The 23,123-nt window shown below is 41.1% G+C and overlaps 1 protein-coding gene across 3 annotated transcripts; it reads right to left on the bottom strand.

The window, feature by feature from the left end:
- Positions 1-9: 9 nt before the first annotated feature.
- On the bottom strand, positions 10-23,097 carry MED15 (mediator complex subunit 15). Of its 3 annotated transcripts, none has more exons than XM_057373808.1 (18): positions 22,771-23,097; positions 19,615-19,702; positions 18,398-18,449; positions 17,897-17,926; positions 16,488-16,703; positions 15,681-15,946; positions 14,641-15,021; positions 13,468-13,560; positions 8,479-8,598; positions 4,413-4,555; positions 3,978-4,105; positions 3,544-3,678; positions 3,093-3,156; positions 2,875-2,941; positions 2,264-2,424; positions 1,902-2,068; positions 1,669-1,767; positions 10-1,554 (listed from the first exon to the last, which is right to left on the bottom strand). In XM_057373808.1, exons 1-18 carry the CDS (start codon positions 22,836-22,838, stop codon positions 1,421-1,423), a joined length of 2,412 nt encoding a protein of 803 aa, XP_057229791.1. In that variant the 5' UTR covers positions 22,839-23,097; the 3' UTR covers positions 10-1,420. The 3 variants fall into 3 exon arrangements, with proteins under 3 accessions (XP_057229791.1, XP_057229790.1, XP_057229792.1); XM_057373807.1 differs by having other exon boundaries at positions 10-1,557; positions 22,771-23,096; XM_057373809.1 differs by lacking the exon at positions 8,479-8,598 and having other exon boundaries at positions 10-1,557; positions 22,771-23,094.
- Positions 23,098-23,123: the final 26 nt, after the last annotated feature.

The following is a 23,123-nucleotide window of genomic DNA, read 5'->3' as shown; positions in this document are numbered from 1 at the left end:
AGCATCCACCACAGGAATAATAATAAATTTATTACAGTAGAAACAAACAGATAATGMATTAGTTCATGTACAAAATACGTCGCATTTTGCTGCCTCAGTCAGTGCTTACTMAGTACCCACATTTAAAAACATCCTAAAACTGGTGACACCACACAGATTTACAGAGGTCATAGCAATTTCTTGAYACTACTGTAAGAGAGCCCAGCTACTCTTTAGGGTTTGCAGAATGATATGGAGAGTTGGCACAGGATATTATTGGAACATCTGATACTTGCMATTCTCCTGCACCAGGAACTTAAGAGGGAGTAACTAATACACATGGAGAAATATGAAAAATGCATTAAATTAGAGTTACTTATGGTAAATGTTTTCATTGGAAGTGCCCAACAATAAGGCAGCTGATGACTGACTTGAGTGCCCATCATTGTTCAAGGCACAATGTATTAGTTGTCAGTTCTACTCCTGAGACGTTGTTTTTTGCCTTTTCWGTTTAAAACAAATTGAGTTAATGCAGTGCACAGAAAATGTTTCTATATTAACTCCCAAAGGAAGTTAACTCCCAAATGCCTCAGAAAGACTCATAAAAGAAGAAATGTAGTTACAAACCTGCTGGATTGTGTCATTGGGCCTTTACACTGTTGGTTTTCCTGCCACCTTTATGAACACATTTACTGAATTGATAGAGTAAGTCAGTGTGCACGTAAGTATCTCTTCTTTCTCATCAACCTTACTCTTCTGGAGTGAGAAAGGTGTGGTCCCTGCTAACCAAAAACCRTTTATACAAAGTAGCATTTAAAATAAGCTATAAAATACTTTTTTTTTTGCTCTATTTGGTTCCACACTCCCACCCTCAAGTATAACTAGCCAGATTTATCTCACATATTTGAGGAATGCCTTAAAAGGCTGTAATTTATCCCATCTCTGGGCAAAGCTAGTAGGCAAAAAGATTTCCTGCAACCACTGGGAAGTTTGCAAGCACATTGTAGTTGCAGCTAATTTATTTCTGGGCAATATCAGGTCACAAAACATACAGTGTGAAAGAAATACTGGCACTGAACAAATTTTGAAGCAAATTAGGACATTTTTTCCCTACCCCCTTTTAAACCAGACTCCCTGATGGAAGTCCACAAATAATTTCTTCTCTAAGAAGACAATAAAAATTCATCCTAAATACAGTCTCAAGAACCATATATACATATTTTGTATATTTGAAAATGCTGGCAAAAGTCCACAGAGGCAGAAGATAGAAAGCATGAAAGCTAACATCAGGTTCTCTATTGAACCCAACACCTAGAAACAAAACAACATAAGGCTTCTTTCTTCTGAAGTAACCTCCCCACACTCAGGTTTTCCAGTGGCATGTGGAAGAGGCCAGCTGTTGAGACCTTCTTTCTTGTTTCATGATTTAGAAGGTGAGCTGTTATGCAGCAGAGAGACAGGCCTGACGAATGCTTTGTGCCCASGTGTTCAAGAGTGCTGTGACTGAATGCTTGTCTGGGAGTTGCAATAGTTTTGAAGTCATGTATCGATACACTGACTGCAAAAAGGGATTGGCTGCTGGAAGAAAAAAGATAACAGATAAAGGAAATTGTCATAATTAGGTGTTCACATTTCCCCACTAYTGCCACATGCACATGCCCAACAAATGTCAAAGCAACATCCTCRTACCATACTGTCTGGGGTTCTTTATCCACAGAGGGCTCTGATCTGGATAGTCTGCTGGAACACTGAGCTGTAGTGGTGGGACATTTGGAAGGTTCTTGTCATCTAGAATGCAAACACACTTCCCATCAGAACAGAGCATTTCTTGCCAGACAGCAGACTTTTTGTGCATAATTTTTTTCTAGCTGCTGAACCCCCAGGAGGAATCAGGCTGTACCTCTCTCTTTATTCTTGCTTACCTAGCTTGCATATGAGATGAACTGTGCCATTATTACTGCAGTGGGAAGGGTCCAGGTTCACCAGAAATTTAGGATTTAATCTTGCAACTTCTCCTTGTAAGACATTTGGTATGGTTTGCCTATCATCCTCTTCATATTTCCGTTTTCGAGGGAAAGCAATTGGGGCCCTATGTAAAACATGCACAAAAGGACCAGGTGAAAATGTGCCAACGCTGTATTTGTCAAATATTTTACACATGAAAAAAGAAAAGCTGGAAGTCACTCCCATCCATAAAGCCATCTTTTCTTTTAATAGTTTCTACAAAACCATTTTTCCTCAGCTGATGAGCACATCAGACAGACAGCAGGCCCGTGGTACGTACGTGATGGGCTGCCCGTGGATCGCCGTCATCGCCGGCATGAACGTCCGGTACAGGGAATGGTTGAAGACTGGGGAGCGGATGTTGGCCAGAACTGCATCCAAAAGTGGCTGACACAAGTACTGCTGTTTGGTAGGGGGCACTGGRGGAGGTGGTGGAGTAGGCTGAAACACAACAGAAGCCCCTTTTAATCATCACCAAAAAGAGAAATATCTACTATTGATTCTAAAAAGTTTTATAGCAGTAAACTTCCAATGCATGGAATGCAAATGATTCACAAAGCTGTATATAGCAACATTAAGGAAGGAGGTACAGAAAAAAAAAACCCAACCATATGCACTTTTGGTTTAGGAAGGCTGCCCTGAAATCAGTCACAAAGTTCACAGAATTATTCAAGTCGTGGCACAAAGCACAAGATTGAAAGTTCAGGTAAAAGATACATACAGGTGACTTACATGAAGTAAATGCTTCCCCATTTTTTCCTGTTTTCTTATTTTATCCAACCATACTTGGAAGTCTTAACAGCACAAATAATAACTGCAAAAATGACCCTGCGAAATCCTAACACCTTTTGAATTAATTGCTTCTCTTTGCTGGCACAAAGCATGACATACCACAGCCATATCATTTTTCAGCTTCTCCAGAGCAATTTCACATTTCTGCAGTGTCTTCAGGGGGCACCTGAGGAAGAGGAGAAATTTCATCCACATCACTCATAAAATGGGCACCTCAGCTGAAGTGTTTCTGCTATCTGAGCCCCACAGACAGCCTCAATGGCTGGATGCTGAACAACAGATTTCTGGAATAGCTGGGAAAACTGACAAAAAGTTACCGTTTTGAAGGGTCAGTCAGGATATCCAAGAGACTCTTCATTTTACTCAAGTCCTTCTTCCTGTCTGAAACAGYATGAGAGACACAAACACTGACTACAAGAACAGCTTCCGTTTTTGCAGACAGAAATCACACCGTCAAAAACAAAAATGAGCCAATACTGAAGAAAGTAGTGAGGCTTAAAGACCTTTCACCTAATCCTAAATATATCCAGAGCATAAACACCACATGTTTCAAAACCATCAGAAGTAAAAACTGATGAGAATTTAAGGATAAAGATTTTGCCCATTCTTCACAGTAAAATTTCTAGTTGGAAGCATAAAAGAGCAGCTAACTYTCTGACATATTTAATCCCTGGAAAAGAAGTCACCACAAAAGACAAAGTATTGCTTCTTTCAGCAGACAAGAGAGCTGACACAGAGAAACACATGGCCAAATATAGGGAATCTCACCTTCATTTTTATCTATTTTATTGATCATCCTCCGGAGTGGCTCAATGTATTTTGATAGCTGTTTGAGTTTTTCCAGATACTGTTGCTCCTCTGACTGACCAGAGCTGGCTGGACTCATGACTGAATTTGGATTTCCTGGCAAAAACGAAAACTGCATGTCACAGGGTGATAAGATATTGCAGAACATTATTCTCACATTTCAGAATCTTGAACAGCAATTCCCACTTAATATTTTTTCTGAAAAATTCCGAAGTTCTATATTCCCATTTTCTAGGTATTTGCCTTCACTCTGGTGCATTAAATACTAAACAAACACAATGAATTTACTGCTTTGAAGTTTACACTGTGCCAAAGTTAACAGGTTTCCTGGGAACTATTACAGTTACCAAAACAGTCCAACCCATGGCCTGCAGTAGAGCTCTCAGATCATTTACCTGGAGTGTTTAAAGGACCTGGGGATGGGACACTAAAGTTCTGAGGTGTTCGTGCAGCTGCTGGGCTCTGCGATGGCTGGGGAGATGGACTGGGGAGAAAGCTGCTGGGTGATGGAGCAGGGCCAGAGCTGAAAAATAAGCATAAAATCAAACTTGCCAGAATCTGACATGGAAGGATCATCAGCCTGTGAGCAGGTATGATTTTAGTAAGATCATTATGGCAGTTCTGCCTTGGTGAGGATTTCATACACAATTTCTTTATTTAAAATGGGAGCTTTTAGAGTACATTCTGCACAGTCTCACCAGTGCTCCCAGTGCAGTTAGTATTAAATTTAATTCACTTCAATGGAAACAGAGTAAGATATATTGAATGTTACTGAAAACSTGATGCTTATGGCATTAACAGAAGTCCTCAGAAGCTGCAGTGTGGCTCACCTGACATTTGAGTTTGGCTGTGAAGTTGGCTGGCCTGGCTGAGGAGAAGGCTGTGGCTGTGGTGGTGGAGGCATTGACTGGGGTGTTTGAGCTTGCTGGACAGGAGATGGGGATGACATCATGGTGATATTGTTCTGGCTGACCTGGAACATGGGAAAAGATACGATCAGTAACAACAAAAGGGAGTAGAGGATGGGAACCTAACTAAAGGGCTTTACCTGTGGAGAGAAGTGTGTCCTCAGGCCTACAAGARATGAAAGTATTAGTTTCCTTTCTCCCTCATAAGGACATTCCCACCTGTATCACTCTTGAAGCTTCCAAGGCAGTAAATCTTACCAACTTCAGTAGAAATAACCATTACAACTGTACATAGCTTGAATTAATTGTATAATAATTACTTTTCACTGCCCAAACCATCATGCTGCAACTGAAATGTCAGAAGTGCCATGTGAATAATCTGTACTTTACTAGAACTAAAGAAAAGCAGGAAGAAAAGACAGTTCCCACTTGAGAATTAAGAATCAAAAAACCTCTTCTTATTTAGACATTTTAATTGCAGTCTTCAAAGGTCTGTCAGACTTGACTGTAGCTTCTCAACTGGTTTTCTTTAGGAAGAAGGAAGAAAAAAATTAGGTAAACCAAATCACCAACATCTTGTTTAAATATTCAGCTCTGAAAATCTGAGTGGAGATAGAACCTCCAAACTGAATGGCCAAGTGAAAAAAATAAGAAGTAGCTCTCTGACCTCTGGAGAATGGTGAGGTGTGCCTAAAGGAYAAAAAGACAAGTAAGCATTTCCAGAACAGAACCAAACTCTGGATAACAACTAAGTTTATTCTGTACATTCTACAGTGCCAAAGCCAGGTTATATGCAATTCTGAGCAAGTTCTCACATTTGTTCTAATACACATATTTCCCCTTAGTCACTTAAAACTAAACAAGAAAACCTGTGCAATGGCCCRAGGTGTGGTATAGTAATGGGATTATTGAGTGATCATGTTTATTTAAGGCACATGCAGAGTTCATATGACTCGAGGCTATAAATAAGTACAAAGATAAATGGAATTTATCTGCCTGCAGAGGCAATATATTGTGGCTCATTAACCCATGTGTCCATTCTGTAAGTCATTGATTAGCATCTTTGAATTAACAACTTTTTCCCTCAGTCTAAACCATTCTTAAGCAAAGGTTACAGTAAATCCACAAGTCACAGACACTTCACAGGCACTACAAATTGCTGTTATCCTTCACTCTCTTGTTAAATATCCATTTAAATATCCCCAGAGGATRTGACATTTACCACATTAAAAAGTATTGCATCTACTTTTGCATGGACACACTGACTACAACAGGAAACGCTTTGCTTGGTACATCACACTGCAGCTATGCAAGAGGTCATACTCCCCCCCMAAAAAAGGGCACAAACAATCCCCAGCTTGGTGCAAAACTACTAAGCTTGAAGATACTAGTTTATAATCTGTTATAGAAAAGTTTAAAATCAATTGCAGCCTGACATACTATGGTGTTATTTTCAATCTTCAAGAGCCCCARTACCTTCACAACCTCTCACACAAAGAGTTAGAACAAGTGAGGCTGAAATGGTGTTACAGTATCAGCTACATTATCTTCCTTTTCCCCATAAWCAACAACTATTGAGCCTGTGCTTACTGTTTTCCAGAGGAGGTGGATTCTTTAACAGCATGTGTCTCCTCAATAGCTGGCAAAGCATGTCTGAGAYTGAAAAGCACAGTTTGTCTCCCACAGACAGCAGGCAGCTCACCGTGTTTGGAAGGAAGCTAGGATGGACACTGCGAACAGCATTCCCTGATTTCTCACAAGTCTATTTAATGTGCTTTTAGACAGCAAGTGATTTAGAACTTACCCATATGAATACTGCACCCATTTTTCATCAAGTCAGACTAAGATCACTTTTTTTGTCACAGAAGTACATAAATTTCTGCACATAAAATCATGTCCATGGACAGCTACTATAGCCCACTGAGTGTGAATTTGCTCTGTGACTCTGCAGTGACCTGATGACACCAAACCCTAATTTTCTGTCTTGCCCAAAAGATATTTAGGCTTGCATGACAAAAGTTTGCACCTACATCCACTAAATTAAAGCTATTCTTAGTGTTCAGAGCACACTGTCCTGGAAGATAAACCCAGCCATGAGTTCTGTCTCCAGTTTGCTTAGTCTCAGGCACAGAACAGCACTTGGGAGATAAGGCTGGTCAGAGCTCTCAGTTCTAACTCTTGCAATTCAAAATACCAGTAGATTGTGGAATACCATGCCTTATCAGTAAACATGTCTTTTTTTTTTTTTTTTTTTTTGAAGAAACAGAGTAAAAAAACCCAATCAAACAAATAAACTCACTGCAGAATCAAATGAGTCTTGTGATAAAAAAAGGACAGACTGTTTTGTCATATGGGGTAAAAATAGCCACATGGTATTGGTATCACATSTGGTCCTTCTTGAAAAGCATTCTTCAGTGCAATACCAAGATTCTTTTCTAAAGAGAAAATATGCTCTGAACTACCTATCACCACATCTAAATGGATTTTGATACKACAGTCAAGKAGAGAACATRATCTTAMATGAGTGATTAATGGCCACATGTAYGCTACAGCCCTTTGCTCTTTTTGTGAATGGATGCAAGGGCTCTGATGAYAAGGAAGATACAATACAGACAATATCAGTTAAGTGTTTTATAAGATTAGTGTAAAAGACACCACTTCCAATTTCAAATCTACCTAGAATCTGCCAAATGTTTTGGCAGACACTATTAAGAGATTCATGCTGATCCAGAGCTGTCAAGTATATGGCAGGTCAGACTGCCTTTGAAAATGTGTTTCCAGCCACCAGGAAACCATGACTCACTCACTCATCCTACCACCTCCTTAGGTGCCACTTTCACTCCAATCATTGTTCATTAAARATTTCTCTTATTCTGTCTTGTCCAGTTGTTCAGCCTTCTACATCACTTTCACAATCCTTGGCATGCTACTGAGAGCACTCCCTGATGACCCAAGTTCACTTGGTGTTAGAAACCAAAACTACTCAGGAATAATGACAGTGCTAAAGGATCACCCTATGGCACTGAATGCTTGAAATAGTAGTCTTTTGTTATAAGTCAAATATTAAGTATAAGAAAAACTAATACTTAAATATCCATGGGAAAGCCTCAAATACTGGAGATATTTCAAATGGGAGATGATTGTCTCAGTATATGTTAACTGCTATAGTGACCAAAGCTCAAAGTAAATTCCTCCTTGACCCACAGCCATGCCTGGAGTTTATGTCAGCTAACATATACACGCTTTCCTGGATTGAAATGACCATCCATCTTCAACCAGAARTGACCACAGGTGTGTTTGTCTAGGATTGCAGAATCTTTCTGGTCACTGTAACTACCTTTGCAAACTCCTGAGAAGAAACAAAGTGCTCTGACCTCATGCATTTTCCAGCAACAGCAGGATAGGTGCTGCCAGCCTGCCTACACAGGTTCTTCTCTRATGCAGGTACAAGTGTCTGGCAGTTCCTCCTACACAACCATGAAAGAAAAGAACAGCGCAAAATTTTCTGGGTCCCTGATATCACACCAAGAAGCTGCTCAAACTGAAACAAGCCAAGTTTACTAGTAATGAAAGAAGCTCCTGTACAGAGCATTAACATATGCCAAGCAAAATCCTGGACACAACTCAGCCAGGTGCACTGCAGTGCGGACTTGCACCACTCAGAAATGCACACTCAACGAGTGTGGACCTTTAATTCGAGAGTTGAATAATTTCTGAACACAGAAAAGTTTTACATGTTAAAATAAAATTCTATGCCACTTTAAAAATGCTTTATATGATATCCCAAGCTCTCAGAAACCTATTACTTAAAATGAAAAAAGATCCATAGAAAACACAAACCTGAACAGATCAACGCCCTGAATAAAACCAGCAAGTTCATTGTTTGATGCARAAGTGAATGTCCCCTTGCTTGAAAGGCAGCACTACAAACCCAGGCAGTGAAGCTTTGCACAATTCCTGACACAATGTGCTTTGACCCAGTAAATACCTGTGGCATTTGCTGTCCGCCCAAGGGGATGGAGCTTGGTGGTGTAGCAGACACAGCGGTGGTAGGCGGGAACCGTGGTCTGATTTGCATCCCACCTCGGGCCATAGGTGCGGTGATCATCTTTGAGGACAGAGGGACAACAGACAAAAGTAATCGCAAAACAAGAAATGCAGTGCACTGGCAGGATGAGAAGCACATGCAACCTCCAGGAACTGGGGAGGGGGAGCATGAAGGGAAGGTTAGTGAGCTTCTTTTCTAAAGGTTAACCTAATGTGCTGGCTTGGAAATCAAACTCCTTTTTATACYCCTTCTATCTGTTTTCAGACAGCAYCTAATCAGTTCCTGGTATCTTGAGCTCATATGCAGACTTAGATTCATAGGTCAAGGGTTGACTATCTTGTCATTTCCATGAAAGGCCTTTCCTAAATTTTTTCTGACATCTTGAAGTTCTAGAATTCTTGGAAGTAAGTACTCTAAGACTGCTGTCAAGAATGTTCCATATAAGAAGCACTATAATGCTATAGGTTTCTGATGTGCTTTCCCTCACTGTGGACTCTGAGGGTTTAGCAGTATTTGCAAATGCCCCTGCCAGTATAAAATGTTCTATCTGACAGTTCAACAGCACTGTCAGTACTGTGCTCCACAGTGAGCAAATTTCACACCAGCCTAACTTCTGCCAATACAACAATGACAAAGACAACAAAAAGGACTTCCTTTTTGAAARATCTATTTCCTTTTATAGCCCACAGAGTAAATCAAATATACCCTTTTTATTTCCCTAATTTTGAAAAGTACCTATTCCTCTATTACTAAGCTGTGCTAAATCATTCTGAGTCCATGACGTTCCTCAATCTTATTCACGCTTTTTGATTCTCCACTTGTATAGAATGAGTACTTTTTGATTCTCCACTTSTATAGAATGAGTACACCCTAAAGTACAATCATTTAGGATAAATTATTAAGGTTAGAATTAGAATGAATTTGTATTTTAAAACAGTATTGTGACTATGCTGCTCTTCAGTGTTTAGAGGTACCTTTCAAAACCATCGGCCTGCATGAGCCACATAGATTTGATTTTATATACATCTATATATCTCTATCTGTGTAGTCCTCTGTTATTTAATATTTGATATTACACTACATACTGAGAATTTACAACAAATACAGCATATTTTTGGGGCAATATTCAGGTAACTTTGGCAGATTCACGTATCAATAATAGAGCTTTTGACTGGTACTTCAAAGATCTTCAAAGTAAAGTTCTCTGGGCTACCTTTTTTTCCTAGCTTACATGTTACCAAGGAACCTACACAGTCTTAACTAACCTAAGAGATAGTGTAGTCTCCTTCCTGTAAATGGTTTGGGACACTCCTGCTTGGTGTTTATGTAAATGGACTGAAGCAGCCAGCAACATGTCTCTAGAGAGTCAGAGAATGCATGTGCTTACAATTGTTAAAAATAAATAAAATTAAATACAACATAGCAAGACTGAAAAAGGAAAGCAATAACTGATAAAGAAAATAGTGTCAAATTCAGCACAGCTGTTAGTTCACATCAGAGCAATGCAGTCCCTTTCCATCCAGGCAAAGAAGGATGGTCAGAGACAGGATTTCAAGAGGGAGCAAATGGAAGCGCCTCAGACATCACACACACATGCACACACAGCATGCAACAGCCGCCACGAGCAAACACAACAACCCAGCACTGCCACAAAGCACAGGTGGATGCCACAAAGTGCAGTGAAGAGCTACAGTATCAACATGAGAGCTGGTGAAGCAACATAACCCTAAAAAAAMCAAAAAAAGGGGGAAATAGCTAGGGGGAAAAAAAAATCCTTTCAGGCTCAATCACCCCATCTTAGACCCTCGTGAATACACATGGATCTCTGGAGCATGTGGAATCTCAGGGATGTTATGGTGACCCACATGTCCATCCTGGCCGTGTTTCTGAAGCCACACCACCAAAGTGGGAAGATTTAGATTACTTCCCCTGAGGCCAAGGAGATTAGGAGAATATTCAAAGGTTAAGTGTCTGGCAAACCGCTGAACACCAGCATGACAAACTCCAGTTGAAAGGCTTTCAGCTCTTTGTCGTATTGTGTTTGGTTAAATGTGCACAATCACACAAATCTGGGTTGGTGTTTTTTGTATTTTTTGAAATGTGTGCTTTGGAAAGGAAATATTTACATGAAATGACACCAATTCCACTCTCTTAACAAAAGTAATCAATTTTTCCCCATTCTCCAGTTGAACTGATATTTAAAAAACCTGTAACCTTTTGACAAAGCATAAGGAAAGGGGGTTCCAAAGCAATATATCCATAAAGGAGTTATGCTTCTTGTAAAACAAGAACATAACCAGAAATGTTCAAGTACTTTTGAAGAAGATTTTAACTTAACAGAAGTCCTCCTCCATAAGTGAAATTGATTCTTATGGGGTAAAATTTTAAAATTTCAGACCCTGTAAACTGAGATAAATCAGAGAACAAGAAGAGGAAGAGAATCTCGCTCCAAAGCAAGGTACAAACCCTATTATTTAACAAAAATTAAGTAGAATATGGAATATAACAATTAGAATCCTGAACCTGTAACTTCCTTTCATCTAACATCCAAACATTCAGAAGTCCATAAATACACAGCTTGTGGCAAGCACATGTATATACAATGCCACTGCCACTCCACTAAAGGCAGCTTGTATTTTCAAACAGCAACTCTGCATTGTGAGCACCTAAAGGAATTGCACCAGAACAGTGACCTAAACTTTACTAATACTTAACTTAACTTGTTGATTACAGATTTTTTTCCCTTGGTGCTGCAAGCATTTGTGTAACTCTCTGGTTGCTAGGACACTACTGCCATCAGCTTCCCTGTGAGTTACAAGCTCCCAAGGGCTACTGAGACCTGTGCAAGGTAACACTGACCTGCACGGTGTCTCTTGAACTTCAAAATTAACATKAATCCATTTTTAAACCTGGGATTGCTTTTAATTTATGTACAGAAACTTTATAGAAAAGGAAAAATGCAGACATAGCAAGAAAACTCCCAGTTTGAAAGCCCCTAAAGACTAAGTTTGACAGTAGCAAGCAAAGATTGGGATAGAGTTTGTTTATAAAGAAAGCTTCCCTGAACCAAATAAATCAAGACAGATTTATTGAAAATGCTGATGCTGGTGAAAAATGTACTAAATACAAAGCAAAAATCTAGTCTTAAAAGAAACTTCTTATTAATTAAAGAAAATCTTTATACACTCTCAACACTGAAGCTGCATTGTAATATTATGTACAGCCACAATCTTAAAACTATTATAAACAGAAAATATCTAGACAAGTACAAGAAACTCATTTAGTTATTGGACTTCATAGTGTTAAGTGAATTTTAGTAGACTCATATTGCAATGGCATGAGCATAAATGGAGTAAAGCCCGTATGTGGCATATTCCAAACTCCACATGTGGTAAATAAAGAGTAATCCCCAAGTTTACTGCACAGGACTGAATAAAGCTGCAATATAAAACTCACTGTCAATCATCTTATCACCCAAATCTTTTCAAATGCACTGTGCTATTAAGCCACTGGCACATGAATACACTAAACAGGGCAAGAATTAAGTTGACTCTACATAAACACAATCCATCTGCTTCAGAGTTGAAAAGAGCACCATAAAGTTAGTAACAAGGAAAAAAGCCAGTGTGTCCTTCCAGCCAACCTAAGTCCCTGAAGCCCCCACCTGGAAATTACTTAAGAAACAAACAAGTTTTAATTCACATTTCAACTGTACAAAGAGCATTCTTTGCTGCCAGTACTGTCCCAACTGTACTTACCACTGCTTTGTTTTCACATCCTGTGTTACACTGACACAAGCCAAAAGACCAATTCAGAAACAGAATTTGGCCACATCAACAAGGATGTGGGCCACAAGTTACCATGGTACAAGACACTATTCCTGATACAAGTCAGGGAGAGGCACTTGAGGTAACAACTGCTATTACAGTCCGTATGAAAAGCTTCTTACTGAATCTATAAAATTACTTGTGCACTGAATAGAAAATGGTGCATGAAAAATGTGGAATGTCTGGGTATACAAAAAGAATTCTACCATCAGTCCTAGTCAGCCTCATGTCATCTGTATGCTTCTCTCTCCATCTAAAGAGTGGTGATATTTGTACTTACCCATGTCTGTAAAATGCCTCAATATGAAATACTACAGAGGTAAGCCACAAAAGACTTTCATATTCTTGTGGAAAATGGGATGAGAGGTTCAGCTCGAGCCATCCCCCATTTTTTCCCCATGACTCCTTCATACCAGACACACATCAAGGAACAACCACTGGGGCTACAGGTGTATTGCAGGATAGAAAAACCATGTTAGACAACAAGCTTTCACCCAGCACTTCTTTTTTAATGTAACTCTCCACTTGTGACACACGCCATTTTTTCTTCACAATTCACATCCAAAACAAGAGCAATCTAGATCTACTGCCCATTTCACTCAGAAGAAGAATGAAAAATGAAAAGACTGAAAGGGGAGTGCAGAGAGATTTCACTGTCTACACTATTTTTTATAGTCAATACATAAAGATGGAAGGTAAATCACATGTGATTAAAGATAGCAGGCAAAGATTCACAGTACAGAAATCAGTTTACACAACAAAGCAGTAACCTAAGAAAGTTTAACRAAAGAAGAGGTGATACACTCCAGTAACCAACAGTCAGACTTGTAGTGTGCCCACAGGAGACCATCTTACTCATGTGCATTCCTGTGTCAGTACAGGCAACACTCGTACCTACTTGGGACAGAGAGCATGCACAGAAAGGTCAATGAAATCCTGCCTCTGACTCCAGGCAAAGGAGAAACAGCATAGAAGACCATATCCCCTTTATAAAGGAGATGACCAATGTCAGACCCCTCATCAGAAACCCTTCTCCATGCTCATCTCCAGCATGCACTTGCCACAGGCCTGTGACTTGTGATATTGGCTCCTGGGCCCTTACCTGCCCTGAAGCTCCCATCTGAGCAGCCTGGGCCTGAGCTGCTTGSACTGCTGCTGCTGCCTGCTGCTGCTGCTGGACCAGCTGAGCTCTTACCTTGAGTACAAGAATAAAAACCAAAGTAAACATTCATACCTGAGTAGAGTATGACACTTCTGTTTCAATTGCATTGACTGTGCTCATAAAAAAAGGGTATGGAGACAAGACCAGCTTCACAAACTAAAGTTTTTGAGGGTCTCTGTGAAAGTAAGTTCCCATGTTTATAACATTTAGAATAGTTTTCTCACAGACTGCACATCCAATTCAACTATTTCTTGCAACTTCTTACCTGTTCTATCRGGTCTTCAACACAATAATAGATACTTAACCTTCTGGCAAACCTACCAATGACCAGCATTTCAAATGTTTATACATTCATTATATCTGGCAGTGTGACAATCATGACATTTAACTACTCCAAGCTTAGCTGGTAGGAGGACGAAGTGGAGGTGTCAACTCATCCATTTCTCAAGTGTGGCTGACACTCCACTCCCCCCCAAGCAAGACCCAAAGAAAAACAGGTCTGAGCTTTGGTTCAACAGTAACCTATGGAACCCAGATATAAATGAGTGTAACAGTTCCAAAAGCTGCACCATTAAAAGGATTACCCAGCAAGAGGTTCAACAAAGTAAAACTACCATCTTACGCACCTTCTCTTCCAGGCAGGAACAACCAGTGTGCTTCTGCTGCCATTTAGAGATGCCAAAACCTCTCAACATGGCAGCAGAAGCAAAGCCAACCTGGTAGAGAGCTAACGCTGGCTCCAGTCTAGAACACTTAAAAGCACTTGCTCATGTTCTAGAAAAGCAAACATCATGGAGATAATTCTTCTTTAACTACAGTATGTTTTTTTCTTTTTCACTTGTCCATTCAATAGTGAGACAAGAATTAATTCCTTTAATATTAGCTGCAACAATCGTTTTCAGATTTCCAGAACACCTACTCTTAGACACAAAACTGCTCTCTACTGGCAGGCCCAGACAGAAACCTTTAAACACCCTGTACTCAAAACTTGCTAACKACAGAGCTCTTATCAAGTTATGGTTTTCTTACTTCATTATTAGCAAAAATCAGATCTATTTTTATTCCTCTAGATGATCATAACAAATGAACAATCAGCTGGTCACTAGCCCTTACCTGCATAGCTTTTATCTGCTGTGGTGTGAGAGTAACAGGCATAACCTGACTGGGAATTTGTCCTGAGATTGCCTGTGGCTGAGATACCATGGGCTGGGGTTGAGGCTGGGATTGTGGTGGAAGCTGAGATTGTTGTGCCTGAGCAACCTGTTGCTGTTGCTGCTGCTGCTGCTGTTGCTGCTGTTGTTGCTGCTGCATCTGTTGCATCTGCTGTTGCATGACTTGTTGAGGTGGCTGCTGCTGTATCTGTTGTTGTGGTATTTGCTGTTGTTGCTGCTGCTGCTGTTGCTGCTGCTGTTGTGCCTGCATGACCTGTGCTGCCTGCAGCTGCTGCATCTGAGCAATCCGCTGAAGTTGTTGCTGCTGCTGTTGCTGCTGCATCTGGAAAGCAGGAAAAATCAGGATGCTAAAGCTTCCAGCAATGCGGCAGCAGACTTACTTTTATAGCATAACCCAAAAGTAAACAGGATCCTAAGACAGCATATTGATGTTTTAAGCCCAAAGGGRAAGTCCAACCTTTTCACCCACTCATCCTTCATGTATCTCACCTCTAAATGGAGCTATAGCCTCTATTTCCACATTACAAGCCCTGCTATCACTTTTAAAAGCAAAGGTGAAGTCCATCAGCTTCTCCTCTAAAAAYGGGCTCGGATACAGCTTTGCAAATGTAACAACCTCTTACCAAAAGGGGCAACTTATTCACACCAAGACAAAACAGCCACTATTGCYAGAGTAATTCCAGGGCTGTTCTTTCCCACCTACTTCTGTCAGAATGAGTGACAATCCTGACATTTATAAAAAGAAAGAGACAAAGATTTTAATTCTCTGTTGTTATGACAGAAGAAAGMAATAAAACAACTTTAAAACCTTTCCTCTAGCATGTAATATATTGCTGTCAGTTAACTTGCCAGTCTAACCTGAAGCCCTACCCTAAAGTGGAAATGTGTTAGCAAGAGGCAGAGCTGATACTTCCACACAAGCCAAGCCTCACTTGACAGTAACCCATCACCTCATTTGCCAYTGAAGCTGTTTGTCATCACCTGCTGTTGGTTTTGCTGCTGCTGCATCTGCAGTTTCAGCATGTGCTGCTGCTGCTGCTGGACAGCCTGCAACTGCTGCTGTTGCTGCTGCTGCTGCTGGGCCACTGCAGCAGCCGCCGCCTGCTGCTGCTGGACCTGGAACTGCTGCTGCATGGCTGACTGCTGAGCCTGGAACTGCTGCTGCTGCTGCAGAGCCACCTGCTGCTGCTGGAATTGCTGCTGCTGCTGCTGTTGCTGCTGAGCTATCTGCTGCAGCTGAAGTTGGGCTAAAGAGAAGRTAAGATTGTACTTCAGATATGAGACCCAAACAGTGGGAGATTATTCATGTCCTTCATTAGCAGTATATACTTTTGGTTCCTCAAACGGATGAGGCACATTAACAGCAGAATTAACTACTTTATAATTTTTTGTACTACATCTAGTTCACTCTGCCTGCATTAGGTCAGCAACCTAAGTAAAGAGAGTGAAAGTGTGCAGGAGGAAATGTGCACTGAGGTCACCAGCAGGAAGCATCATGCCATAGATCACATAGGTGATCTATGTGATTGTTTCTACAAAAACAATGTTCTACAYTGTGTAGGACAAGAGAAGAATTTGTTCATATGACAGGCATACTGTTGCTCACTACACTAAGGAAGACAGTTAKCCAATTAGGTGGCAGTACTTAAAATCAATTTTTTCCCCAGTTCATTTGGCTGATTTAGYCAGAAGTAGGACATCTCTTCAGCACCTTTTCCTTGGGGAAAGGACTTATTGCTGAAAAGCTGATACAACAATTTCAGTGGCTGAGGYAAACTGAACACTTACTCTGCTGAGTAGCTGTAGACACACCAGGCATACCGTGAGGAGCCATTCCCGAGGTTCCAGGAGGCTGCTGCTGCCCTGGGAGACTCATCTGCTGTGCCATTGGACCAAGGCCAGCCATCCCACTCATTGGTGCTCCTGGTGCTCGGGAAGCCATGCCCATCCCAGGCGCCCCTGCTGTGGGACCCCCAGTTAGATTCTGCAGGGCATTCATCGGATCTACAAAGAAAACAGTTACCAAGATGCAGCCAGCCATGAAATTCTTTTCCAAAATCCTCTGCTCCCCATCATCCACTTTCTGATCTGGCAATTTCAGACCATGACTAGATCCAATACCCTGACAAACTAAGATTCACTGCTCTGCCTGTGAGACAAGAGGCTTCTGACACACCTTTGCTCCTCTGTAAATAGAGATGACTTTAAGTGCTCCAGGGTCATGAAGTTCCACAGATTTTAAATACATTAAAGAAAAGGAACTTAATAGACACCTCCAACTTTATACACAAGTSAAAAAAAGCTGCCAACAAAACTCCATGTGGTATACAGCTTTTAACCTCAAAAACCAAGAGAGCCCCACTGTGGATCTTCCTCCTCAAGTCAGAGAAGCGATGCTCAGACCAGAGGATGTACTTTGCTACACAGCTCCCCCTCTAACATCACTTTTATTTTGCACTGAAATTAATTCAGTGCCTTTCAAGACAGATTTCGTAATCTGAATCCTAGACACAAAGGAAATGAGGTTAAYGAGAGAAAGGTAATTCAAGAGGACAAAACACAACACGGGGTGCAGAAGCAATATTAACCAGGTGCAGAACACCGTACCACCTCTTTCTTAAGCATACYTATAAAATAATTTCCAGCAGTCTARACTGCATGTTATTCAGCCACAGACACTGAATATTTGACCTACAGGGGGATAAAAACACAGGATCATACTATGTCCCTAACATATCCTACAGTGAGAATTAGCAGAGRCAGGAGTCAGGATCAGATCTAAGCACAGCCAAACAGCACAGCACRTATGCCCTGTGAACACTTCTGCCTCTGCTCCAACACCTGAGGAGCCCAAAGCTGGCAACACGCAGGAATCTGGGCTGCTTGGCAGGAGATTCTTTTCAACCATTCTTGTGCTTTCAWGAATCTTAGTGCTGTGAGCTAACAACAGTACAAACAGGGAAACAAACAGGTCTCCWGTGTTACATCCAAAGCACCATCCATGCCTGTCATCCTTCTCACTGAACAAGACTATCACGCTACCCTTCCCTTCCTCCAGCAGCATTTAATATTCCAGCTAGGGAATACACAGATGCTTTATTCTTAGTACACCACAGCCCTGATTCCCAAGCTGCTCTATTTAGAAATGGAGAGTACAGAAGGAAGGAAGAAAAAAACAACAAGAAAGGAACTCTTACCACTGACTGAAGCTTGAGATTTCTTATTATCTGCAAAGAAAAAACAATTAATTATCTTTGCTAATATCATCATATGGACCTTCTGGATATACTCTCTACAAGAAAGATATTCACATTGTAATTAAAAAAAAACTTTAAAAACCCACTATCTACTGTAGCTCTAATAAAATACATTAACCTAAAACAATTTGGTAACCAGAATAMTATACAAATAATGGAAAGAAGGGCAAAATACAGGAAAAATTAGGAAGGACGAAAAGTAGCAAGTTTAGATAATTTCTCAATACTTTTCCATTATAATGAGGTGTAAAAGAAATAGTATTTAGGAATTAGACATGCATGCTACAGGAAGATTTTTAAAGCAACTTGTTAAGAGTCATATACAGAATCACGCATAAAAACACTAAAATTTAATTTTTTTTTTTTTTTTCATTTAGGAGAATGCAATGAGTAACCAAGATTGAGAAGAAAAGAAAGCCAAAACTAAAAAAAATTACTTACGAATATCTCGAAAATGGATAATAAGTCTGGCCACAAGAGAAAGATATTCCTCCTGGAGGTGAAAAATGAGTATTTTAGCATAAGGAATGAAAATAGAACAACCATTACTTTCTGTTTCTTCAGTATTCTTCCTCAACATACTGGATTTTACTTTACAATGTGTGTGGGCTTTTCAGAGCAGTCCACTTCCAAGAAACAGTCTGTTTATTAACTAGGAATATTTTTACTAATACGTCATTGTGTTTGGCAGTACAAGAAGGCCAAGAAACCACAAAATTCACAGTAAAGTATCTCCCTGACAGCCACATKAATGAGGATCAAAGATGCAAGCATTATAAACTAACATACATTTCCAGTTCTTATCTACTATAATTCCTTTTTTATAAGGGGAGAACCTGCTTAATTGTCACACTGAATTACTTTAGTCCTTGAATTACGTCACATTCATACTACAATAACTTTTTTTAAAAGTAAGTTCATAGTACAAATACAAGTAAATTAATAACTTTCAAAACTAACATGATCAAAGTGTCTAAGTGAAAAGACAAATATGCTTTGCAATATTTTCTTAGTGTGCTTCATAACCCATAAGAAGCTGCAAAGGGCTGAGACAACCTTCCTGCCCATGAGACAACTCACCAGGGAAGATGCTAACAGTAGGCACAGATTTGTGACATCAACATTATAACATTTTCACCAAGATAAGTTCTATTTCAAACGTGGCTTGTTTGGAGACAGCAACAGTATCCAATTTCTCCTAAACGGCTCCAGGGAAGAAGTTTAGGGTTTGGTAGAGTGTAGAATTGTAYATCATAGCCAGACTTTCACAGAGACCACAGCTCTTCCCTTGGGGTTACTCTTGACAGAGCCTTTTCATTGACAGCCTAGGTTTTTCTGACCACCAAACTGGAATGGTGCTACATCATAGATAAAGGAAATTCTATGCAATTCACTACACACAAATATTCAGGTCATGGTTCCATATATGCATGAAATGCTGCAGCATCAGCAGTCTTGCTGTCTTGCCCTAAGTCCAGTTTGATGCATATATTGGATGCAGAACTCCTCGCTTCCCTTCAGGGAAAAATAAGCAGTACATAGAAATCGAAAATTCAAATAACTCAGTACTCTAAAGTGCATTGGTTTTACTAAATCTGCATTTTATTTATAACTTTTTGACACCCAGTATCTTCTAGAAGCAAATAGASATGCTTTACCCTTGTTTTGGCCTTCATAAACACATGGCTCTCCATATCTTTGCTGGATTTATTATGGGCAACACCAGCTTTCCTCATAGCTTCATCACTGAAAAGAAAGAGGGAAAAACAAGGCTGGACATTACTTGAGGGCATTGCAAAATGCTTCCTGTAGTTAGAAAGGTCCATGAAACAGCTTTGTACCCTCTTTCATTTATAGGTTAAGAAMAAACAAAAAACCCAGTCACCACAAAAGAAAACCTCAAACCAAACCACCACCACATATATTAAAATTGCCACCCTTTAAAGTTTCTTCAAATAATGGAGAAAAGCCAACTAATTTCTAAAAGACAACACAAATATTCTTTGCAGAAATTCAAGACTAACTGCTAAGCAAGTAATTCTTTTACTACCTGACAAAATACCAGGACTTGTTTATTTGAGGAAAGCTGAATGACCGGATTAATGTAATCCATGTTTGGCAAACAATGAGCTTGAGCTTCCTAGCATCAGGACTTTCCAAAAGAATTCTCTAAACATAAGGTGCAAAACAAAACAAAAAAAGATTGCCAAAAGGCACAGAGGCTTAACCAGTGAGTGAGGATAATGACTGGGAGCATTGATTAGGGACAGAGAAGGGCAGAGGTGCAGGGATGGGCAGAGTAGGAGGATATAGGAGTGGAAAAGAAGGGCTATTCTCAGTATATCAAAGAGCAGCAACCAATTCAACTACGGAACATGCAAAGAGAAAGACATCCTAAAACAAGGAGTTCAGCCAGATGAAGCCCTATTCAAATCTTCTAGGCATTGTCATTCTTGGAAACTTCCCTGCAAAACCTGTTCTTTTTTAAAGCAGYCTAGCAGTTGCAGTCTAAATTCCACAAACAAGTGGAAATACTTTCAGGAAATACTTTCACCTTGTAATTAATGTATCAGAAAGTTMTTTTTTAGTGACTGCCATTGCATGAGCAGCTACCCTACATTAAATTCAGGTCAGGGTAGTGAGCCCTGAAAGTTTCAGCCATTCTTAAGAGGCATTACTGTTTTCTTTCCCTTCGACTTCTACCACCTTCCATGCAGCAGGAATGGTGCTTGCACAAGTAGTAAACTTGGTTCAGCTTTCTGAATTAATTCAATGACAGTCAGAGAAGAGTAGATGCTCTCAAAATGCAGGAGTTTAGGCTACCACAACTCACCCCCTTACCTGGCAATCCAGCAGCTTACAGCCAAACTGCTGCAGTCTTAAATACAGAACTCAGTGTACCTGCTGTCAGGCTCTTCTGGGAACCTGTTTGCAGGGTCTGGCAGCCACTAAAACAATGCTGCTATATRTGAAGGTTACTCAAACTGAAGTAGAATCTGAACATAATGCAGAATAACTATTCCTACATGGGAAAAAAAACCTTAAAGTGAACTGCTCATAAAGGAGCTTGGAAAAAAAAATCCACAGCAAAGAAATTATCTGCTTTTATATGTATCCAYCATTTCCTCTTGATGTTATAGAACATGAAAGATGTATAATTATGACTACATCTGCATTACTGAAAGTGCCACTCCAAGCTCTCCATGTCCTATCTGTGAGCATTCCAATAAAAGTTTAGACTAGGAGGTAAAAAAAAGACACAACTTGTTCCTTGTCCACATATTTAACTGCAATCAACATAAAAATATTTACATTAAAAGACCAGAAAAGTCAGTTAGAAAGAGTCACAGCTTTAGCACAGAGCTAAGGRTACTAARTAATGTTCCTTSCTGAAYACCCAGCTCTACAAAACWCTGGGGACTGGACTGGTACCAGCAMATTCAACCTYCAYCTGCCTCATAAGCACTTATTAAGTGTATCACAAGATGTGCACTAAAAATCTGCCTTTCTGATTTCAGGCAGAACACTCAGAGTTGTGGTTTCACAACAAGACAAAGCATTCAGCACCAACACCAGCTTCAGGAATTCTCCCTCCACTCTCAAGAAGCTTATTTCCAGCCCAACTATGTGCAACCTCTCATTCAGGTGAGCTGGTTTAACTGAAAAATCTTGTAGAACATGTTCTTCAGAATCACCCGAGCCCCCTTACCCAATCCACACCATGACTCCATGAATCAGTTGTCACAGTGGAACAAGAAGACGAGTTTCAGGGCTAGCACCACATGAACTCATGGACCTTCACAAAACTTGAGTTCTATCCCTCTCCTACACTCAACACAATTCCCTTCTGAAACAGCCTAGAATCAGCTCAGGGCAGGAACCATCCACTACCACTGACTGAGTTTACAACCCAGATCAGATCTTCAGGCAAAACCAATATTTAAGAACACATTTAGGAAAAGCCTTTAAAAAGGAGACTCCCAGGGCACCTCTATGTACTGACTCTCTATAAGGGCCAGAATAAAGTGGTGCCCTACAAGCAAAAGCATACATCCACACTCCTACATCACAGTCAAACAGAAAACTGTTTATGTCATTAAAAAAAAGACACTCCCGTTTTAGATATTGATTCTTATAATCAACAARGGAACATCAAGCTTTCCAAGCATACATGCATTAGCACTTCAACATTACKTTAGAACAGTGTTTTCACTTCTGTGGTAACCACCTTGGACAACGTAGAAGCGCCTTCCAAAAAATAGAAAAAGCYTGCAGACTAGCAAAGTAATTCAAGGAAAGTAATCATTTCACAAAGGACAACTGAAAAGGCAACAAGCTGAGCTTCACGTTAAATCACCAGCATTTTTATTTCATATTTGCCCCCAAATGTCAGACGCAAGCCCATAATAGCGACTTTCATAAGGCTGAATACATCGAATTTCACATCACGGACACTGCCAAAATCGAAGTCCTAACACCGATGATGCCCAGTAGGGTAGGAAGTCGGTATTGCTGGGGAAGAGGAAAGTGAAAGAGGAGTATGGGAAAAACTAAGTCGAGGAACAGTCCCGGTTACCCCCGCACAGGGTCCGAATCAATCCTCGGAACGAGGCCCGCTCAGGAGAGGAAACACCGGCACCGGGCAGGAATTCAGCCAGCCAGGGGAGGGCCGGAYAGCCTTGCAGAGGGGCGGACACAGGCGGGACTCAGCCCCGCGGGCGGCCCGGGGGCGGCAGGAGCCGCTCAAGCCCCTCTGACAGGAGTCGAGGCCCGCGCGCGGCCTACCCAGCCCCGAGCCCGCGGCTCTCACTCACATCTGGCTGACGAGCTTCTGGCGGAAGTTGGTGCTGCGCCAGTCGGTCTCGGGCCCGGTCACGTCCATCKCCGCCGCCGGGAGCGCCGAGCGCCGCCGCCTCCCCGCCGCTCCTGGGCCGCCGCCGCCGCGGAACCACCGCACGGCCGCTTCCGGCCCGTGAGGGACTGCGGGAAATGAAGTCCCGGCGCGCGGCCGCCTGACTCTCGCGGGCTCTGCCTGCTCGGCGCGGGGCTCGCTGGGAAATGTAGTCCAGCCCAGGGGCAGTAGCCGGCGGTGGTGGCCYGGGCGCGCCCCGCACCGGCCCCGAGGGTCGCGGCCGCCTCAGCCCCGGGTCCCCCCGCGGCGGTGACC

The sequence above is a fragment of the Malurus melanocephalus genome, unplaced genomic scaffold (assembly GCF_030028575.1).
Source record: "Malurus melanocephalus ecotype Western Australia unplaced genomic scaffold, MMel_1.1 scaffold_208, whole genome shotgun sequence".
NCBI lineage: Eukaryota > Metazoa > Chordata > Aves > Passeriformes > Maluridae > Malurus > Malurus melanocephalus.
Note: the sequence above shows the minus strand (reverse complement) of the source record. Positions and strands in the feature narration are given on the sequence as shown.